The 22631-nt window shown below is 41.7% G+C and overlaps 3 protein-coding genes across 8 annotated transcripts in view; 2 read left to right on the forward strand and 1 right to left on the reverse strand.

Moving 5' to 3' along the window:
* Nucleotides 1–6503, forward strand: part of LOC102236454 (IQ motif and SEC7 domain-containing protein 1) — a 126449-nt gene extending 119946 nt beyond the window's left edge. For 4 of the 6 annotated variants that reach the window (XM_023345536.1, XM_023345670.1, XM_023345733.1 and 1 more), the window contains one exon: nucleotides 2983–6503. In XM_023345536.1, the coding sequence (XP_023201304.1) occupies nucleotides 2983–3501 (519 nt within the window). In that variant the 3' untranslated portion in view covers nucleotides 3502–6503. Of the gene's footprint in view, nucleotides 1–360; nucleotides 423–2982 lie in introns of all 6 variants that reach the window. The other 2 variants (XM_023345779.1, XM_023345827.1) reach the window with 2 other exon arrangements.
* A 1337-nt stretch (nucleotides 6504–7840) lies between these two features.
* Nucleotides 7841–11824, forward strand: LOC102236702. The gene is made up of 2 exons (XM_005814236.2): nucleotides 7841–7987; nucleotides 10531–11824. The coding sequence occupies exon 2, from the start codon at nucleotides 10532–10534 to the stop codon at nucleotides 11303–11305; it is 774 nt and encodes a 257-aa protein (XP_005814293.1). The 5' UTR covers nucleotides 7841–7987; nucleotide 10531; the 3' UTR covers nucleotides 11306–11824.
* A 4303-nt stretch (nucleotides 11825–16127) lies between these two features.
* LOC102233927 (haloacid dehalogenase-like hydrolase domain-containing 5) lies at nucleotides 16128–22057 on the reverse strand. Its single transcript, XM_014471252.2, has 8 exons — nucleotides 21774–22057; nucleotides 20376–20579; nucleotides 20180–20292; nucleotides 19986–20079; nucleotides 19826–19859; nucleotides 19563–19737; nucleotides 19261–19449; nucleotides 16128–17290 (listed from the first exon to the last, which is right to left on the reverse strand). Exons 1-8 carry the CDS (start codon nucleotides 21891–21893, stop codon nucleotides 16891–16893), a joined length of 1329 nt encoding a protein of 442 aa, XP_014326738.1. The 5' UTR covers nucleotides 21894–22057; the 3' UTR covers nucleotides 16128–16890.
* Nucleotides 22058–22631: the final 574 nt, after the last annotated feature.

Raw genomic sequence — 22631 nt, forward strand, 5'->3', positions numbered from 1 at the left:
TCTATTTATTTTTTTGGTCTTATACTTTCTTTGCTTCATAGACTCCAGTCCATTTGTTTGGATCATTTATTTTTCTTGATGGGATGCCTTTATAACCTGCTTGCCTCAGTTAGTGTGCATGCATGGGTTGCTTGCCTCCCCTATTGTTTTTTTTTTATTTGTTTTTTTGGTTGGTTTTTTGGAAGCCAGAGATCTCCTGTTTGGGTCATGTTATATGACCAATATACACTCTACCCTCAAACAAGCATGACTCCCACTAATGCCTCCTCTGACCCCTCCCCCGTCCTCTCCCTGTCGCCTGTCTCTGTCTTTCATTCAGTCACATCCAAGCGGTTTTCATTTGGTTCTTCTCTTTGGCAGGGTGGTAGCTCTGAAAGACACTAGGAAACTCTTCATTTCCTGCAGCCCCTCTCCCTGTCTGGGTCTGTCTTTTATTTTTTCCTCTTATCCACAACTTTTCTTAGATGCTGTAAGGTTCAGCAAGGAGTGTAGCCTTCATAATAAGCCATGGGCTTCACACACATTAGAAAGATGTGGATTTCATCCATTCATTGTGCACTCATTCCATGTATTCATGAGTCAAAATGTAGAATCTTGGAAATTATATGGTGCAAATGCTGTTTGTTCAGCTTTAGACAAAGCATGGTAAAGAAAAAAAAACTGCTTTTTTTTTGCACCCATGGAGTAGTTTTGGATCCAAAACAGGAGGCAGAGTGCCCAACCCTGTTGTGAAGTCTGCACACGAGTGCTCAGTTCCTTCTGCCATCTGACTTCTAGTTGAATGCTGATATGTGAATGATAAGTTTGCCTGTCACACCCTCTGCATGTGGAAACTGTGCCTTCATTAATAATGCCAAGTTGCATGTGTGACTTGTTTTTTTTAGAGAGTTTGGCACAAAACAGAAATCTAGTTTTCCCAACTTCCTTCTCTTTTGAATATTTATCCTTGTCAAAGTATTTATCACAGATTTACTTTTTCAAGATGATTACCTGTATAACAGCAGAGCTTCTCTGAAAACGGGTTCCCTTTGTGTCATGAAAGCTGAAATATTCCTGCTGCTGCCTATCATGACATTTTTAGTTTTTCATTTGCATGCTATATAACATTTTGCTACTTCTTTATCTGAGGAAAAAAAACAGTAATTCAGAGCCTCGCAAAAGTGTTCATACCCCTTGAGCTTTTTCAAGTTTTCACGTGTTACAACCACATGCTTTTTTTGTAGTATTTGGGATTTCATGCGATGGACACAATGTTGCGACATGATCTTTTAAAACATTTTATAGATCAAAATATGAAATGTATGGAGTGATAAGTATCCCGTTTTTGCCTGGTACCCCTAAATCCTTAATAATTCACCCAGTAAGTAGTTTGCCAGTAGTTTACCTGTGTGTAATTTAGTCTCTGGATTAAAAGCGACTACCCTCTGAGGAGGTCTGTTAAAGAACATTAGTGAACAAATTGTCATGAAGACCACAAAACAAATCAGATGGAGACAAAGTGGTTGAAGTTTAAAGCAGAGTTAAGCTACAAAACAATATCTCAAGCTTTGAATGTCTAATGGAACACTCTTCTAACATTTAAAAATGGAAAGGTTATGACACAACTGCAAACTGCTATCGAGATAGGGAGGGCAAGGAGAACATTCAATCTTGAGAGAAGCAGCCAACAGGCCCTTTGTAACGCTGGAGGAGATAATCAACCTAGGTGGAATAATCTGTTGACAACTATTAGCATTGAACTGATCAAATTTGGTCTATAGGAAGAGTGACATACAGAAAGTCAGGTTGAAAGAAATTCAGGAGGCATCCGAATCACCATTAGCTGCAGGCCATGTATGGGATACAGCAAATATGTGGGAGAAGTTATTCTGTTCAAACGATAACAAAACTGAACTTCTTGGCCAACATGGGAAACCAACACTGCACAGATCACCCCTGCAGTTTAACAAAATAAAGGCAGCATCATTATGGGAGGCTTTTCTTTGGTAGAGACAGGGAAGCTAGTCTGTGGGGATGGGAAAATGGGTAAACTTACATGCAAGAAAGTCCTGAGAAATAAGCTTTTCTCAAAAAAACATTGAGACGGCACACAAGGAAATGTTGTAGGTCAGGGTTGTCCAAAGTCTGTCCTCAAATGCCAGCGTCCTGCATGTTTTAATTCTCCCCTTTGGTGGTCGTACCTCCTCAGCATGTCATGCCTTATAGAGGCCTGGTAACGAGCAATCATTTGATCCAGAAGTGTTGAACCAGGGGCAGAACTAAAACATGTAGGATTCTGACCCTTCAGGACTGACTGCACATAATTGGTGTAGGTCAGCATATATTTATATGGCCTAGTCAGGGGTCCTCAAATCCAGTTCTTAAGGGCCGATAACCTACAACTTTTAGATATTCCTCGTCCAACTCACCTGGATCAAATGGCTGCATTACCTGCTCGGTAGGCAGTCAAGTTGTCAGTCTTGCTAATGACATCATTACTTGATTCAGGTGTGTCGAAGCAGAGACGTACATAAAAGTTGCAGGACACGGGCCCTTGAGGCCTGTTTTTGAGGACGCCTGGTGTAGTGCTAAATCAAATTGAGCAATTGCTTAAAAAAAGCAAACAAAAAAAGACTTGAAGACAGATATTCATAGATTACGCCAAACTAATCTAACTGATCTTAAGGTGTTCTGCGAAGATGAATGAGCAAAGCAATTAATCTCTGGATGAGAAAAGCTAGTAGAGACACACCTCAAATGACTTATAGCTGTAGTTGCAGTGAAAGGAGGTTCAAAGTTTTCACTCAGAGTGACCGAATATAAATCCACACCACAACACTGCATCATTTCCCTTTAGCTTCCCAATTATACCTTTGGTTTGTGGTTGTAATCTGATAAAAGGTAGAATTGTTCAAGGGATCTGAATAGTATTGCAGAGCACTATAGTTCTAGTAATGCTTCATAGCTATAGTTAATTTATTTGTTCACTTTTTCCTCTTCCAGGGGTCCATCATTAGCAGTCCGCACACACGTCGGAGACCTACAACAGCACGTGAGGGCTCCTCCCGCACCCATCCCTCCATCCCCAACTCGGCATCAACGTCCATACTTGGGTCGCTCTTCGGCAGCAAGCGGGGGAAGCCCTCGTCTCAGAGCCAGCCCCCTCTGCTGCCGCCCGGCCACCCCACCCTCATATCGCACAAGCCGCACCCAACCAACCTGCACCACACGGCCCAGGTGGTGCACACGGTGCAGGCCCAGCTACACGGCCCACATCCCCAGTACTGCCAGGTCCCGCAGAACCCCCCGCCTTACCACCACCACCACCACTACCACCCACCTCCCCACACACAGTACCACCAGCACCCAGCCTACTCCTCACACTCGCACCACCACTCGCAGCACGGCCACTACAGCCAGCACTCTCACCACGCCCAGCACTCTCACCACCACGGCCAGCAGGCGGGCCCAGCACACGGCGGGCACAAACCTAAACACAGTGGCATCAGCACCGTAGTGTGATGCTCCTCACGCAGAGACGGGAAGACAAAGGAGGAAACTTTATGAAGGAAGGACAATCGCTCACACCAAAGGGACTGACAGCATAACTCTATGGCCTGTCCACTGTGTTTCCGCTGCTGTGCTGGGAAGCAGTCACACCCAGACACCGCTTTCACTTCCAGGTCAAACTGATATGCAGGATAGAAAACGGATTCAAATCTTCCAATAGGGGCCTTCACTAGTTTGCCTGATTTGGGGCTTCTGTGTGTGGAGGGTTTGGGTGGTCTGCACAGGAAGATGCTCTTTAATTTCCACAAGCTCCAACCTGCTGCTTTATCCCTGCATTTACTGCTCCTACCATTACATAATCAGGAGGAAGGATGCCCTACGATGAGAACATGTTTGACTGTTTTTTCACAATTTCAGAATTTCAGCTGTTCAGTCTTTGGTTTTTGCAAATCCTGCCATCATGTGAATGCTATTTGTTGTCGCCTCCTCTAGAGCTCATATATAATACAAAAAAAACGTAGATATAAGCATTTCACACTGTCAGCGGACAGCTAAACAACTCATAGTAGTTCTAGTGCTGTATTTACTGTACACGACAGCTATGCGTTTTGTGTCTTAGCTCTCATTAAATAAATGTGCCAATTATTAACGCATAATCTATTTAGTCGAGACTTCATGTACAGTATATTGTGTGTAAAGTAATTTGTAAGATTATACTTACAATTATTATCAGCAAAAATGGCGTCTATCAGTATTAAGCTGACTCCAGTGATGGGTTGTAGATCTGAAAAAGGAGCAAACTCCCATTCTGCCCAGGCCTGGTCCGGTCTACGTATGATCTGTTTTAAAGGGTTTTTTTGCCTTTCTGGTGAATACAAAAAAAACACAAAAAAAAACACCCAAAACAAAGCCCATAGATGGCAGCTGCTGTACATTTGACATCTAAAAACACAGTTTGAGCAGAGCTGAACTGCTGAAGGAGATGTTTCCCCTAAAAAAGCGCTCAGAATGAAGAATTTAGTGCAAAACTATATTTTTAAAAGGTAAAATTTCTGTTTCTGTTACAAATAGTCTGAAATAAAGTCAATATGCAGCGGCTGTTTTCTTTGCTTTCGAAATCAATTGAGAAAATATCCTGAAATCTTTGTTTTTGCCTTGTTCAGATTATTATTTTCATTCGCCAACACGACTTTGGTGGATTTCTTTTTTTTTGTTTTTCTATTAAATGTGCAATATCTTTGTACTGATTTTGTACATCAAGAGCAAGCAAGGTCTCCCCTCCTGTTTGAGCGTTTGTCATTTTGCGTCATTATTTATTTATTTTCTCTTTGACCCCATGTTTGCGTCGTTTTCTCTCTGTAAATTGTCCGCCTATCCTCGTGGTCTTATGAGGGGTACAGACTTGGAGCTCAGTGGAATGTCTTGTAAGGGTTTTGTTTGTTTTGCATGTAATGTTTTTGATGTGAGGCTATCCTCTGCACATTGTATAACAAATCAGTGTTACCATGGTAAGTTTAAGTGCAATCATGCAGGCTTGTACTTGAGGGTGAAAGTCTGTCGTCTTGTTGTCCAGGATGAGATTCAGGTGAAAAAAAGAAACTTTTTCTTTGTTCTTTTAAAAAGACGTAAAAGTACCTAGACACTTCAGAGTGGAAAGAAGAATGTGTGTATATATTTTAATAAAAAGGAAACTGAAATATTTCGCTGGACAAGCACATATAAAAGGACAGTTCAATTTTTTTCAGGAATTGCAGTTATAACCTACACAAATGCAAGCTAAACAGAAGAACTGGGTATATGTAAAGATTATCTTTCTATATTCTACAAATAAGAGTCTATTCTAGTGTGTAAATTAGTGACAGTAAGCTGTTTGTCCCAATATTCAGGTTATAAAATGTATTTTAATATTCATGAAGAAATCCACAGAAGTTGGGCTCACACATTATCTTATTTTTGTTTTTCCTTTAGACGACAGACATATCACACGCGGGACATTAATGATACGCTGAATGTGTCTTTTTCTGATAATTTCATATCTTTGCTATAATTCTGAAATTTTTGGAAATGGTGTGAAACTGATGCAACTGTTTATTTTGGTGTGTTGTCGTGCTTTAAATGTTTGAGGTTTTTTTGTTTAGATTTTTTTTTTTTCAAAAGTACCCCAACAATGCACTGCATGGATCTGATGCATCATGCGTCCTATTCACTGTGAGCTGATGGGGAAGAGATCAGCCTATAACATGTTGGACTTCTTTTCTTCTTCTTTTTTTTTTTTTTTGGTTTTGAATAAGTTGGAACTTTACGATGGTGGCGTGTCCTTGTCGTTCCATGTTTTTTGCCTGGTAGTCATTGAAGCTCAGCATGCATTTCATCAACAAAGCCATTTTGTAAATTACAAACATGGAAGAAAAAGAAGAAAAAAAGAAAACATTGCACTTCCTCGCTGAGGGCTTACATTGTGTAAATAGAGGAATCTGTTGTGCAAGCTGATGAACTGCTTGATTAGAAAGTTCAGCTTTCTGAAGACTGTAAAGGGACCAAAACTGGGGTAAAAGGAGATGTACATAATGTCTATACTTCCAGTGCTCTACTCTGACATCTGCAGTTGAGAGCAGGATGTACATGTCGCCTCCTGAAAGGATTGGAGCAGTGCTGATTGAACCGATCGACTCTCTCTTCCTCCAGCAGTTGTGAACTGAGATTTGCTGTGGAAATCAAAACCAGACTGTTATAGGAAGTGTGCTGCCATCAATTACATGCAGTTTTCCTTTCATACATACAAATACATACAAACACATGCACACACACACAAACAAATGTACACACAACCGGCTGCGAGCTGTTTGATCTGACGAGTGACATGTTTTGAAGAAAGGAAACGACAGGAATGGCCTCATTTATATGTGCATTCTGTTTGTACAGTGAATAGTGAGTCAGTAAGACCCCAGTTATTGTAAAACTTCAACTGTGACAATGTTGAGAACGCAAAATAAACAAATATATGACTTATGGTACATTGGCTGTGTTTCTCCATTGGTCAATTTTGCCATTCAGGGTGGAAGTTAATGGACTTCTTTGTTGTAGCTTGCTGTAAAACAAAGAATGAGTTGGGAAACAGATATTTACACAAATGGTGAAAGTAAAACCTTTTGCTTTTCTCTACATCTGAAGATAATATTTGACTTCACTTTTCCAGTTTGCAGTTAGAATGATCCAAATTATTTCTTGTTGCTAAATGCCAGAATAATGACAGATAAAAAACAATTATTATTATTATTCCGGTGCATGAGTTTGGTTACAATTTTGTAGTATTTGGTAGAATTGTCTTTTAGGTTGTATGACTTGTCTTGCATCAAATGCTTTTGACAGTTTTTCCATTCCTCCTGACTAGGCAGGTGTGACTGATTCAAGTGTGTACACTTCAGTCCATTTCTTAGATCAGCATCTTGTTCAGACTCCCCCTCCCGTGTTTAAACTTCATATACAGGAACTTCTGCAGGCCCGTATGTAATGGATAGTGAAAAACACATTTGACAAATTAGACCAATTATACCTACTCATTTTATTAAAGATTATAGTATGCCTCTTCTTTATGTACAGTAATAAAACAAGATATGAATCTTTGCTTTTAATATCCTGTCCTGACATCGTTCTTTAAAGATTGAATTTGAAATCTATAAAAAAACGATTCTGCATGCAATATATTGGTTATGTCCTTGGTAAAAATGTTTGAAAGAGAAGGGACACAACCAGGTTAGAAAATTCAAATCCCCTCAGCTAAAGTGAGATGTTTAGTGGATTGGTACTCAAATGTTTGTGACATTTGACGATTTTCATCAAAAGAATAGTCACATTTAATTTCATTTCCAATATTGCTTCAGTTTTGATCTGGAATAGAAAAGATTCAGGAACTTTAATTTCCACAACAGGGGAGCATTAAACATCACTTTCTACATTTCCACTAGAGGGCATCTGTTAAATTTAAATCAAGAAAAATTGGGACCCTGCACTGTTATGCCACCTATAGGTCAGAAGTATGACTGCAGCATTTCTTTGGTGGAAGTGTATAATCTTACTTTTCTAAACTGCATAACTGAAGCGTATCTTTAAGCTCAGATGGTGTAGGCTTTAGCACATAAAACCTACACCATTTGTACTTTTCCATTATCCCCATCCTCAAGCCATGCAGTGAATGGTTACAGTGCATTCACTGCAGGGTTGTTTGGAAAGCCTCAGCTAACATATTCATAGATAACTCTTATCACTTCAAAGCAGATGGATTTCCTTCATGTCATGTGAACTATAACTGTGCGGTGCTACTGGTGCATTCCTCACCCTGACGCCGTTCAATTTATATCTCTGTGCTCACTACGCATCCGTTAGGAGGGGGAAATGTTTCAGAAGATCTTCCTAATGCTCAAACTGGACAATAGCAGACAGTTCATAAGGATGACTGACAGCAGCAGAAGAAATCTTGAGATTGGCCTGACACAGAAAGGTTTGTTTTTTTTTTATTTCTGAAGTCAAACTACTGTTACATTTTTTTCACTTGTTGTGTTTAGTGATATTTATTGAAAGTTATAGGCCTAGCCCTTTTTGGTCTTGACAGTGTCAGTCAAAAAAATTTAAATAAACTCGTCATCTGCATGAATTTCATAGAAATTTTAAAATGTCCATTTTTCATCTGAATCATTTTTGAGGGGGGGGGGGGGGGGGGTGGAAATATGATTTTAAAAAAGGGGACTTTATTGTTTCCACACAGGGTCAAAATTATGCATACACTCCACTAACATTTGTTGCAGATAAACATAAATTGTAGTCATCAAAAAGATTCTGGCAAAATTCATAATTCTGGCTGAATATGTAACTTGTATTCCTTTGCAATTGGTAAAATCAATTAGAAGTGGATGGTGTCCCAGCATACAAGTTGATCCCACTTTAAAGCACATTCCAGAAGTTTTTGTATTACTACATTTCAGACCAGGGACATTTCATCTGTCCTGAAAACCAGTTTTGATGCAGGTTTGGGATGATTGCCACTTTGGAACACATAGTGATGAGAACATTTTTACTATTCAGCTGTTCGTTTGAGAAGAGTCACTTATCTACCTTTAGATAAGTGAATACTATTTTGCTGTTTTCTGGCCAGTCACCAATCTTTAAAAAGCCTCACCTGCCAATTTTGATTTTGATTGATAATTAGTTTTTATAACTGATACACCAAGGTGTTATAAGATCACAATATGCCTCCAATATTCCAATCTTCTTTAATTGAAAAAAAAAAAAACGTTGAACACTACTCATGAACTAATACAAAATTGTTTTTGCTGCACACAGTAGTGCTTTCATATATAAAACATACATGAAAAGTTTGCACATGACCTGGTGGCCAGGTCTGTCAGTCAGTCCTCTCTCACAGCAGAGCAAAAAAGGACAGTGGCTGATTTTCAGAGCTTTGTGAAGGTAGATAAGATTAGGGGATGAGATTGATTTCACATGCAGTATGGGCCGATCATCGATCACTCAGAATTAAGAAAACCTGGGTTGCTCAATCAGTGAACTCATACAGTCAAATCGGCTCACCATGATGCATTTTTTAGGCCATAAAAAGTCATTTTGATTCCTCCAAACAGCTCAATCTTTGGACATATTTAGAAAACATCTGGCTTTATAATGTGGGCAATAGATTGCAATTTTGCTGGAAGACATCATTTTTGGAACAGGTGCTTCCTCCCTGGTCAGCTCTGTCTTAATCCTATAAATGCTGCACATTCTTCACTGCAGACTGTAGTTCTGGTATTGAAGCATCTTTCAGTTTATGACAGACTTGAACCTGAAGTGGTTCTTGTTTTCGATTTCCTTGGTTTTGATTTTAATTTCTTTTTATTTAATTTCCCTTTGGGATCAATAAAGTCTTTTTGAATTGAATTTGAACTGATTTTTGAAAAATTGTCATAAATATTATTTCATTGGAGTGTGACAGTTTGAGTCAGTTTGAGTGAACTTTGACACAATGGCACAAGGACCTAAAAACATACTTCACAAGTATTTTTTAATGACTCAAAGATCCCATCTTCAACTTTGTCAGTTTCCTGGACCAAATCATTGAACAATATTATCCTCTTCATTTTCCATCCCATAGATAATTCTTCAGGTTTGCACTTCTATGTTTAACTTTTTGTTGAGTACATGTAGCCACTAACAGAGCCATACCTACAATTAACTTTTCTTTAACATAGAAAGTACTTCTGGACTAGTGCTTTTGTGTTTAGTTTAGGTTCTGTGTTTCTTTAGATAACGGTTTACCAACTGACAAAATATATCTACTACCTTTGATTGTGTGGTTTTATTATTAGCCTTGACCTGCACTGTATGCAATTGGCCACAAATTTGACTCTATGTTTTGACTAGATAGTTACAAATTGCAGTTATCTGAACTAAATTTGTTCAACGAAATTTGGAGCTAATTTATTGCTGTACATGTATAAATTGAGCCTATCCAGGTGCCCTTAGCTGATATCTCTTACAATTTGGTGCAACATAAATGTGATGAATTACACCAAAGTGATAGAAGAGAGTTCAAAGTTGGAGATGGAGTGTCACTCTGACCTGATATCTTTTTAAAAAATTATTTAAATGTTTGTGTCGGGAAACCAGCTGGTGTTAACAAGTTCAACTATTTCTAACCTTAAGAATGGTCAAATATCCAGCCAGAATTACATGCAGATCTTGCTGACAGCTACAAAAAATGTGCTTAGCTATAAATCTTAAGGGACATTACACTAAATATTAACTGCAGTACATGTACATAATATGTGGGTATAGTTTTGTCTCTAAAGATTTTTTTTTTTTGCATATGTTAAACACCCAAATTAAAAATGTAATTCATGCTCAAGATGTGCATGAACCTTATGAGCTGAACTGTACAAAACCTTTTATATTGAGTTGTAATAATTACTATTATTATTATTATTATTATTATTATTATTATTATTATTATTATTATTATTATTATTATTAAGCCATTACTTGTTCCTACAGGATGCTGCTCCACAGTGTGACCTTAGCTGTTTATCTTCTCCTGACCTCATCAAGTGCCCAGGCAACTGTCCAGTCCTGTGTGTTTTCAGAGCTCCAGCCATCTGGGTTGAGAGTCAACTGCAGCTCTTTAAATCTCATGGAGTTGCCTCATCTGCCTTCAGAGACCACAGAACTGTTTGTGCAAGACAACCAGCTTACCTCAGTGCCACCAGGAAAGTTTGACCAGTTGACTAACCTTAGAAAGGTGTCCCTGTCTCTGAACCCGTTCCGCTGTGACTGTAGCATCCAGTACCTGAGGTACTGGATGCTGAAGAACAGGGCTGTTGTCTCAGAGGAGCCTTTATGTTCCAGTCCAGTCTCTGTAGCTCAGAAAGCCATCACTGATCTAAGTGATACCTACTTCTCCTACTGCACCTTTCCACGCTTACATCAAATAAGCACCTCAGGCTGTGTTTATGTCTCTTACAACACCATTGCATCGGTGATGCTGTGCTGCATTATTATTCTGCTTTTGTGGAGCTTAATACTTGCCAGAAAATCTACTTTCACCATATACGTGGAAGAGCGACATTCAGGATTTCAGGCGGACTCTCTGCGCTCACTGAAACCCAAACACAGGAGGAGGCTGCACACAGAACTGTCAGGGCTCAGCGCCGACTCTGGTTCTGTCATTTTGTCAGAGGACTTGGAGAGGCCTCTTATCAACACGGAGTTACTTTCACAAGTGCTAGAAACATTACAGAAGAAGCACAATATAAAGATAAAGGCCACTTAACAGACTTTTATTCATACTTTAGCAGAGCTACAAATAAGTAAGAAGTGGGAAGTGAGGCTGTGAGTGTTTGCAAAGACGCTAGATGGGTTTTTATGATTTGTTTCCATTCTAAATGGCACCAGCCTATTTATCAGAAACTTCACCTCTGTGAGTTTTATTTAATTTGTTTTTATATTTTACGATCCAAACTAATTTTGCTTAAATAAATGTGAAAATTTGCTTTTGAATTTTTCTTCAGTTTCTTACAATCAATTCCAATTTGCCTTCTGCTATCAATACTAAACTATTTACCTTCCATAAACATCCTAATGTAGGGATACTTACTATTATTTTTCACAATTTATTATGATCACATGTTTTCTTTTTCTCTAATAGCTCTTAAGGTTTTCATTGAACAATGACTTTTTTCTTACCACTCTTCCACAAAAGCCTGATTTGTGTAGAACATGATTATTAACTGCCTTGTTCTCAGAGTCTCCTCCAACTTTACCTAAAACCTTTTTACTTCTTTAAATAACATTCTCTGTTGTGTCTATCAATCTAAGTGGGAAACCATATCTGGGTAGGTCCCAAATAACACCTATTTCCAGATAGATTCAATAATGCTTCAATCAATCAAAGCTTGGTGTAATGTCTGTAATGTTCCTTCAGCTCCATGATGCTGTTTGTTCACTGATGTTCTCTAACAAACCTCTGAGACCTTCACTAAGCAAATGCAATTATACTGAGGTTAAATTGCACACAAATGGAAACACTTTACTGTTTTTGGTAACTTCTGAATCTCCTAAATAAAGTAGATTTTATTTAGGAGTTTAACAGTAAAAAGGTTAAATACTTTGTTACACTTATTAGAGTTTTATTTATTAAAAAAATAATCTGTTTTTTCCCTTTCTACATCAAAAATTTGAGTTTTGTAAGACAAAAGGGAAGGTCAGTACAGCCTACTAGCCTGTGCCTGGACATAGCATGTTTTCTTCATTGGATGGACTGATTTGGTTTAGCTCATAAGCTATGTTGACTGGTAAACATTAACGTAAATCAATGGAGCACCAAGTGAGGGAATCCTAATCAAGTTCGACAGTACAGACAATTCATCAAAGGAAACACCAACCATTGTTTGTTGCTTTTTGCAACTGTTTCATTTCTGTGTGTGCATGGGCTTAAGCTGGATTTAAACCAAAGTCAGTCAAATAATTATGTTGGTTTCTCACGCTACTGCCTTGAAGGTCACAGCTTGCAAAATCTGTTCCTCCTAGTGGTCAGTATTTATTACATAACACAGAATGAGCTGAAACAAAAGATTTTAGAATGACTAAAAAAAAACAAAAAAAATATTTAAGTACAGACATTAACATGTCAAAGAATTGTAATTCTTAAAGGGGGCTGGGTATTATGTAAAAACAACTTTTTTAGCTTTACATCATGTTATGATGTTGTTCCCTCATCAAAAACATACCAGGTGTGACGCTTTGACTCTTTCATGCATGTTTTAGATATTCTCTGCCATGTTTAAAAGAATGGCCGCCTCTTAAAGAGACAGAGGCCCAATTTCAAGACATCAAATTGTGAAGTACATTTTTTTTAAGTTATGTTTGGTATATACAGCATTTTTATAACAACTGAAGTTGGAATAGTTACTTGATTGTGCTATAAAATTGCTCTAAACAATTGCCTAAATTTTGTATATTGATTGAACAGACACTGTTTCTGTCATGTGGTGTGGTGCGGGTTGGTGAGGCAGACGCTGTAGACCCAGGTAAGATGAATATGATGATGAATTTAATTATAAATAAGTCCAGCAACAAGAAGCAGGCACAAGGAAACACTGACGAAACATAGACGAGGACCCGACCAGGAACAAAGAACACAGGTGGAGTTAAATACACGGGAGGGTAATCACAGAACGAGACACACCTGGGAACAATCAAGGGGAGGACAGGACAACGAAGAGACTAAGGACACAGAAAACTCTAAATAAACACAGAAAAACACAGATCCTGACAGTACCCCTCCCTCAAGGGCGGCTACCAGACGCCCAAAAAAAAAAACCACAACAAGGGTGGGCGGAGGGGCGCCGGATGGGGGGCCAGAGTCCAGAAAAAACAAAAACACAACAAGGGTGGGCGGAGGGGCGCTGGACGGGGGGGCCAGAGTCCAGAAAAACAAAAAACTACCCACCATCGTGGGCGGAAACACAGGGAGGGCCAAGAGTCCAAAAACAACAAAAAACTACCCACAGGGTGGGCGGAGGCAAAGGAGGCGGGAACCACGGAAGTGGTCCGGCGGTCGTCCGCGGCGGCGGGAACCACGGAGGCGGTCCGGCGGCCGTCCGCGGCGCTGGAGGCGGGAACCACGGAGGCGGTCCGGCGGCCGTCCGCGGCGCTGGAGGCGGGAACCACGGAGGCGGTCCGGCGGCCGTCCGCGGCGCTGGAGGCGGGAACCACGGAGGCGGGAACCACGGAGGCGGTCCGGCGGCCGTCCGCGGCGCTGGAGGCGGGAACCACGGAGGCGGTCCGGCAGCCGTCGGCGGCGCTGGAGGCGGGAATGATGAGTCCCTGGGGCCGCCCACAGACGGCGACGACGAGCCCCCCGAGGCAGGCTCTCTGGTGGAGCACAGAGAGTCGGGGTCTCGGTCAGAGCACAGGGGGTCTCAATCGGAACACATGGGGTCTGGGTCTCAGGTGGAACACTGGGGGTCAGGGTCTCGGGTGGAACACTGGGGGTCAGGGTCTCGGGTGGAACGCAGAAGGTCAGGGTCTCGGGTGGAACGCAGAAGGTCAGGGTCTCGGGTGGAACGCAGAAGGTCAGGGTCTCGGGTGGAACGCTGGAGGTCAGGGTCTCGGGTGGAACGCTGGAGGTCAGGGTCTCGGGTGGAACGCTGGAGGTCAGGGTCTCGGGAGGAACGCTGGAGGTCAGGGTCTCGGGAGGAACGCTGGAGGTCAGGGTCTCAGGAGGAACGCTGGAGGTCAGGGTCTCAGGAGGAACACTGGAGGTCAGGGTCTCAGGAGGAACGCTGGAGGTCAGGGTCGGAACGCAGGGAGTCTCGGAAGGAACGCTGGGGGTCTGGGTCTCGGAAGGAACACTGGGAGTCTCGGAAGGAACACTGGGAGTCTCGGAAGGTGCGCCGGCTGGAACGCCGGCTGATTCGGCCTCGGGTGCGCCGGCTGGAACGCCGGCTGATTCGGCCTCGGGTGCGCCGGCTGGAACGCCGGCTGATTCGGCCTCGGGTGCGCCGGCTGGAGGTGAGCCGGAGCGGAGCCTCGGGGCCGGCTGCGGGGGCGAGCCGGAGCGGAGCCTGGGAACCGGCCGCGGGGGCGAGCCGCAGCGAAGCCTGGGAACCGGCCGCGGGGGCGAGCCGCAGCGAAGCCTTGGAACCGGCCGCGGGGGCGAGCCGCAGCGAAGCCTTGGAACCGGCCGCGGGGGCGAGCCGCAGCGAAGCCTTGGAACCGGCCGCGGGGGCGAGCCGCAGCGAAGCCTTGGAACCGGCCGCGGGGGCGAGCCGCAGCGAAGCCTTGGAACCGGCCGCGGGGGCGAGCCGCAGCGAAGCCTTGGAACCGGCCGCGGGGGCGAGCCGCAGCGAAACCTTGGAACCGGCCGCGGGGGCGAGCCGCAGCGAAGCCTTGGAAACGGCTGCGGGGGCGAGCCGCAGCGAAGCCTTGGAAACGGCTGCGGAGGTGACAGCTCCGGAAGGCGACGAGGGGCCGGGTCCACCGGCGGCTCACGTCGCTGTCTCCGGGCTGACCGTGGAGGTGGCGGCTCCGGAAAGCGACGAGGGGCCGGGTCTGCCGGCAGCTCACGTCGCTGTCTCCGAACGGGCAGCGGAGGTGACAGCTCCGGAAGGCGACGAGGGGCCGGGTCCACCGGCGGCTCACGTCGCTGTCTCCGGGCAGACAGCGGGGGAGGTGTCTCCGGAAAGCGACGAGGGGCCGGCTCCACCGGCGGCTCAGGTCGCTGGCTTCCCGGACGAAGGAATCTACGGGGGCCATATCCTGGGGGTGCCAACACCAGTCTTGTCCCCCGGAATAGCTCCCGCTGCAGGTCGGCGAGGGCTTCAGCTAGCTCCCTCTCCTCCCTGCCAGATCTCCGCCTCCCTCCGCTCTGCCTTTTTGGAGGGAACCTCACTCCAGCTGGGTCCATGATGTAAAAATAGCGTGCCTCACCGTACTTTCTGGTCGGGTCCTACTGTCATGTGGTGTGGTGCGGGTTGGTGAGGCAGACGCTGTAGACCCAGGTAAGATGAATATGATGATGAATTTAATTATAAATAAGTCCAGCAACAAGAAGCAGGCACAAGGAAACACTGACGAAACATAGACGAGGACCCGACCAGGAACAAAGAACACAGGTGGAGTTAAATACACGGGAGGGTAATCACAGAACGAGACACACCTGGGAACAATCAAGGGGAGGACAGGACAACGAAGAGACTAAGGACACAGAAAACTCTAAATAAACACAGAAAAACACAGATCCTGACAGTTTCCCTTCTATTGTATCCCCAAGTCAAATACAGTTAACCTAATTTTAATGCTGTAATACATAGCTGAAATTAAAATAAATGTCACTTCACTTTTGACAAAAAAGTTGTCAAATCCATCTATACTTGCTTATTATGGCAGAGTTGGGCAGGGTAGTGGGGAGCTCCTTGCAGAATACACCCACCTCGGACTCCATCATGGGTCCTTCTTGCTGCAAGACATGCTAACTATTTCACCACTATTCAGCCCATGTTATCCAATTTAATGCATAATCAAGAGAACATGTTTATTTGCTCTTTTTAAGAATTTGCTAATAATGTGTCAGAGGAAAAATACACACTAAGTTCACTTTGCAATTATTCTTTATATTCTTTCCCAAGGTAAGGTAATTACAGCAAAAATGAGTTGGTAAAGGCTTTACGTGTGACTTAATTGATGTGCTGTTAGCTTTTGTCTCTGGAATAAAAATCTGAGAGCATAAAACAGAAGTTGGACACTAAACAATACACGTTATGGCAGGAAAACTGTAACTTTTAACAAAAGTCAAGAATCTGTGCAAATATTGGTTATGGCTCTCATAGCAACACAAAACGTGGATTGACAATACAATTTAAGGAACAATATTGCACATCAAACATCTGGAATTACAGTAAGACTATTCCTCTTGTGTTCATGCATAGATCTTTAAGGGTAAACTGAGTAAACATAGGTCTAAAAAGGGAGTAAAGAAAGTCAAATTTTCTTGTAATACACTCTCCTAAAACACTGGTAAAATCTTGTACTCTAGAACAGCTGATCATCTAAAAACTAACCATGGTCAAATAAGGCAGCTATAACACGTTTCCAAACGAAAAACACACTGTTAAAGACGATACTGAAACCAAATGGTGGTCACAGTTAAATGATTCATATTCTCTTAAACTTGTCTTTAGATTTAGATTTTTAGAAGATGATCTATATTATGTTAATGCCCTGACTGTCAGTTCATTACTCAAAGTCCACAGTGATGCCCTTCCAACAGCTTCTTGCATTAAGTGGTGCGTTCCCAGCTTAATGCTGTACCACACGTGTGCTCGTATGGCACAGAACCTTTCGGGACTCAAATCACTAACGAGGCACAAACTTTTCCTGCTGGAAGATGAGGTCCACAGCTTCTGCCACATCCTGCACAATGTAGTTTGGCTCCACCAGCGCGGGGTCAAACCTGAAGTCCCGGTGACCGTGGAACACGGTCTCTTTGATGCAGCGACTTGCGTCGGACGGCACCTCTGCATTGGGATTGTAGACCCCCGTGCAAACTAGGATGGACTTACAGGAGGTGGCAGAGGGCAGAGCAAGCTCACTTTCCCACATGCTGTCGAACTCCTCCTCCCCCCCGGGCATGGCGGTGCTGGACCCGGTGGCAGCCACCACCTGGGCAACAGCTTTAGGGTTCTTAATAGAGGCTCTCTCCTCCAGGAAGCGATTGTACATATTGGCTCCGTATATATCAGTCATGAGGTTATCACTGGAAATGGAAAAGGAGGGAAATTAAAATAAATAAAAATGCCACAACAGGTTTGTCTTCTATTGATCTGTTTAACTATGATAGTAATGAAAAATAGGGAACAGTTACAGAATCATACTACCTTGCAGATGTATTGATACCCTCTGAAGGTTTTTTTTTTACCTTTTATCTTGTTATAGCCCCAAAATTCAGTGTGTTTTATTGGGATTTTATATGATAGACCAACACCTAGAAGGACGTCACAGTAACATGAAAGGAAAAGGATATACAGAGGGGTGACCCTGAGTGGTATTTGTTATTCAACCTTAAGAAATAAGAACATTGTCAGTTATATATAAGAAGATATGATGCCCACTGATGAGGTGTATAAAACAAATTCACTTTGGAACAGAAATACTGTTAATACAGTCACCGTCCAGAACTGGGTTCCACTCAGCACATCTTAAGGATGACACTGAATGAAACAAAGAATGGCGTGTGTGTTTTATCTATCCCTGATTCTATGCTCTGGGTAAGAGATGCTGACCTGTCTTTATCAGCTTTATATGTATGTGACTGTCACCAGCCTTATATTTTATGGTTATGTAAGCATGCAGCATTGTGTGGTTAAAGCATATGAAAGTGATAGAGGAAGGACACGGAATTATACATCCACAAGGATGGTGTGGCATTTATTTGTATTTAGCGTCCGTGAGTCAACACTTTGTAGACCCTACTTACACTGCAGATGTATGTCCACCAGCTCTACTGCAGCAGAAATTCAAATATTAGCTCATTCTAATACATGTTTCAATATTCCATGTTTGTGTTCAGGGTGATGTGCAGTGTAAGGTTTCCACTACTCTCAGACCAAAAGGTTCAGTTTTGGTCTGATTTGACTAGAGCTCCTTCTTCCATTCATTCACTTTGTCTCCTTTATCAATTGTGGCAAACTGGACATTTTATTACTTTCTTTCACCCACTCTTTATATAATGCAGAATTAATAGTCAGAGTTCTTGCATATCAGTTAAGGTGCCCATGTTTAGATAGATTTGCAGGTGTCCCATACCCCATTATTATTTTTGGACGATGGATTAAGCAGCACTTGTCCAAATGTTCAAAGGTTGGGGCATTGTTTCATAACTTAGTCCTTCTTTAAACTTGTCCATAATATTTCCCTCGCCTATCTGCTGTGTTCTTTGCTCTTCACAAAGCTGTGTGTTCACTAATGTTCTCTAACAATCCTCTGAGGCCTTCACGCAACACATGAATTTCTAATGTGATTAAATTACACAAAGGTGAACTTTATTTGCCAATTAGGCAACCTCTAAAGCCGACTGGTTGAACTAGTTGAACATATTTAGAATTATGCGTACGAGTAAAATGGGAATACAATAAAGTTATTATATGCATTACTTTGTGTAGGTCTATCCAATAAAATCCCAATGAAAGTAAATGATGTTGTTAAGCCCGTGGCAATAAATCAATTAATTGCTTGATAAATTAAAACGAGCTCAATAATTTAAATTTGCAGTAATTCTTTGTTGTTCTTGTCTCTCTCTTTTTCCTCCTTACTGGATGACAAAAGCTTTGAGTCCGATGCTTTGGTCTCAACTATCCCCCTTTGTGAAGGGCAATTTTGTTTACGGAGACTTTAGTATTCATTTTATTTGTCATTTTAATTGTTTGTTTACTTATTTTATACATTTAAGATGTCTTCCAGTTCCAGAAATAAATGTTTGTTGGAAATTAAGGTTTATTGTTTATGTTAAAGTGGTCTTAAAACAATACTATCAAATTAACAAGCTACGAGTTAAACTGAAACATTAGTTGTAGTTACTCAAACAGGCTTAATTATTTTTCTCCATTTATTCTGTCAGTAAATTATTGTCGTACCATTTCAGTCAGTAGTCTTTGGCTTTCTTTCTATTTTTTGATTACTTAGGTGGGAACTGTCGTTAGGATTGCCTGTAGAGATAAAAGGCCTCACCCTATAGCATAAAGGGAAGTGATGGGAAGTTTCCATTGCCTCTGCATGGCCTGGCTTCTGATGAGATACTCCGCAAAATGGTAGGTCAGCTCGCTGGGCTTTCCCATGAGTGCGTCGTACTTCAGGTCTTTGCCAGTTATCTTTTTATAAATGTTCTCCAGGCACACAAGAAACGTTCCATGGCCAAACCTGAAAAATAAAAATAATAGTAACTAAAAAAACTAAACAATATTTGATTTGTTAGCTGTAAACATTAACAAAAAACACCCCTGTGTCAACATCAGTCTTTACAAGAAGATTACCTTGGAGAGTTTGCCTCTGCCATCCACATCAGGTCCATGTTGCAGGCCAACAGGGGGAGGTGAGGTACTGCATGGGTTTGGTGAGGACTGTTGAGGTTACCGTGGGTCAATAAAATATCAATTATCAGCTGCAGGTTTGTCTCCCATCGGATTGGCTCCCCGAACAAAACCACAGCTGCACATAAGGTTAAATCAATGAATACAACATCTGAGATGGCAAAAATATAACACTGAGAAGGAAATGCAAGAACATTTGTTCATACCTTCAACTGTAGGAAGGCTGACAACAGGAGTGGACTGAAACAAAAGAAAATAATCTCAATGCATTTTGTTTTATATGATAAAACATATTTATTATATAATTAAGATATGGGGTTTTCTATGCAAAACATCTAATTTTCAGCAAATATTGCAATATCTCACCGGCAGTTTGGGACGTCTGTTGTGATCCACCATGTCCAGCAAGGGGTATGACTCCCTCACCATATCAATACTGACAACATTCTTAAAGCCAACACTAAGTACAGGAATTTAACAGAGAATTAGTTTAACCTTTAGGTCTTGCTTAAAAAATAAGAATTAAGAAGCAACGCGAAAAGGGTAGAATTTATTAATACTTTTTAGCAATTTCCAGGACAGGCCCCTGTCCCGACACCAGGACACATTTATCATGGAATTTCTTGAACATCCTCAGGGGACTATGGGACATGATGACTTGGTCTTCTGTAATCTGACAGTAGAGCAAGTAATGTTAGCAGAAACATCAGGGTAAACCAGATCAATCAAAAGGACAGAGTATGTTTTGTAACTCACAGGCACTCCCAGGATGTGAGAGATCTGGTCTGCTTTTGTTTGTCGGAGGCAGTTCCCTGCATTAGTGACAAAAACAACTGGCACCACAAACCTTCCCTGAGAGTCGACCAACTTCTCAACAGCCAATTTGGCTGCAGGGATTAGCATCCGTCCTCGGACGAGCACGCCATCAATGTCGAACAGCAGCCCAAATCTTGGCTGTGACTGAAGGGGAAAAAAGAGAGAAACTGTTGCATGATGTAAACTGCAATAAATACATAAGAAAATTATTGAGAAGTTGTGTAAAATTTGGTTTCAAAAGTTTGATCCAATGAAGATCAATGAAAAATCACAAAGATTACCCCTGCTAGGTAATTTCTTTTTATTACCAATTCAATCTGCACTCTGCCTCCAACTTCCACTCAAAGGTTGGTATTTCTCAATATGATGTTTAAGAATTCAGTAACCATTCAACAATTAGACATTACTTTTCATTTATCTCAATTATACTGTATATTGCCTTATTAGGCCACAAATGGTCTGCATAATGTCTATAATTGGTTTCCACTGCTATTCTTTACAACAGTTTAATGATTTAGTTAAGTAGGACATGCAGTAATAATAAGGGCCAGTTACATTTGACAGAATACTATGGCAATACAGCAGTACACTGGGGGATTATAAAACTGACGGGCTCTAATTTTGTCTCTCAGGATAATTGTGCCAATCAACAAATAATTTTTAAGAACTAAATTAGTATTTTATACAGTCATACAGAAAATTATAATCTAAATATTCTGTAGATGTCTTATGGAATAAAATATGTTTATTTATGTGACTAAGTTTAAAAAGTTTACCTAGATGTCAAGTAAAAAAAAAACATATATTTTGTGCTAAAGGTAATAAAGGAGTTTAAATTATTTTAAATGTGCTATTAAAGGTTCATCTGAAACTTTGAAATGAGAAAGCTTGAGTTTGATCCTACAACAAATCTGGAGTTTTGAGTTATGTGTTCTCTCTGAGAAGAGACCTTGGGAGCCCCCTGCGGGTCTGGGTGGCAAACAGCAGCAGCTTAGTTTGCTTGTACCTTTGGCCGGGTCTGACTATTACTGCATCACAAGTCATTCAAAGATTTTCCAATCATGTTTATAGCACATCAGAATGTGCCTTCCTATCATCTGAGGCAGAATTTCCTGGAAACAAACAATATATATACTGTATATATATAAACAATTGTCAGGACCCTCCTCTTGCTTCATTGTCAGCGCATCCAGGGTTCACAAAGTTCCGTGAAACATTTTACACCAACGCCTATTCGTTAGATTGAAACAAATCGCCGAAACTACTTGAAGGCCCACCCTGAGTTCAACAGCGTTATTGTTCTTCTGAGCCGAGGAGGAGCAACAGCTCGGACCGTACCTTGTTCACAGACTGAGTTCCGCAAAGCCCGCACCGAGAACCGACAATCCCAGCCTTGCGCCTGGCTTGACGGTTACTCACGGTGTGCAGGCCCCGGAATAACGGCAGGAGTCCCCTCATCTCCTTTGCTTACCCCTGAGGGGGTTCGAAAACAAACAAATAAAAAAAAACGGCGTGTATATAAATAAATGAAAACGACCCCCCAACATGAAGCTGGAGCCGGCTCACACCGGCCGCGCTGGCTGGCTGCTCGGCTTGTTTTTTTCTTTAAAATGTGACTGGAGCAGAGACGGTGACGCAGAGTGAAGAGGAGGAGGGTCTCTATGCGCTGCATCTGCACCGCAACCCCCGCTGCCATTTTAGACACCCGAGGTGGAGCTTGCCAGCTCTTATTCGGACAAACAGCGGATTTCATTCATCAAAACCAGTTTGAGATCGTCGTATGTTCTGCATGTAATTAACGGGGAGTTGTCCTCATGTCCTAAATTCACAAAAGAATCCCCCACATTAAGTGCAGCTGCCCAAAAAATTATATCGCTACATATTAAACTGGAAACATGGTTACTCTATGAATACAGTATTGCAAATACTTACGGGAGAACTACATAAAACTGTCACATTGTACCCCTGACAATGCATTTTGCTTAAAAAGTTTATATGGAAAGCAACAGCACTTAATGACGTTGCTTCTTTAACTTTACCAATAGATATCAAGCTGAATATTGCTGCATTTTATTGAGAATGTCCATGTTTGTAGGGTTTAATTTCATTACGTATTTCAGGACAACTTAATTAAAATTGGACCAATTTATTTTAAAAATGACATTCACATTTAAGCTGGTGCTGTATTAGTATAAT

This window comes from Xiphophorus maculatus, chromosome 1 (genome assembly GCF_002775205.1).
Source record: "Xiphophorus maculatus strain JP 163 A chromosome 1, X_maculatus-5.0-male, whole genome shotgun sequence".
Lineage (NCBI taxonomy): Eukaryota > Metazoa > Chordata > Actinopteri > Cyprinodontiformes > Poeciliidae > Xiphophorus > Xiphophorus maculatus.

What these genes read in the sequence shown, in the direction of transcription:
- LOC102236702 (XM_005814236.2), top strand. Translation starts at nt 10,532, where the DNA reads ATGCTGCTCCACAGTGTGACCTTAGCTGTTTATCTTCTCCTGACCTCA.
- LOC102233927 (XM_014471252.2), bottom strand. Translation starts at nt 21,893, where the DNA reads ATGAGGGGACTCCTGCCGTTATTCCGGGGCCTGCACACCGTGAGTAAC. An exon ending in CAGCCTTCCTACAGTTGAAG is followed by an intron (nt 19,738 to 19,825) that starts GTATGAACAAAT and finishes CCTTATGTGCAG; the next exon opens with CTGTGGTTTTGTTCGGGGAG. An exon ending in GCAGAGGCAAACTCTCCAAG is followed by an intron (nt 19,450 to 19,562) that starts GTAATCTTCTTG and finishes TTTATTTTTCAG; the next exon opens with GTTTGGCCATGGAACGTTTC.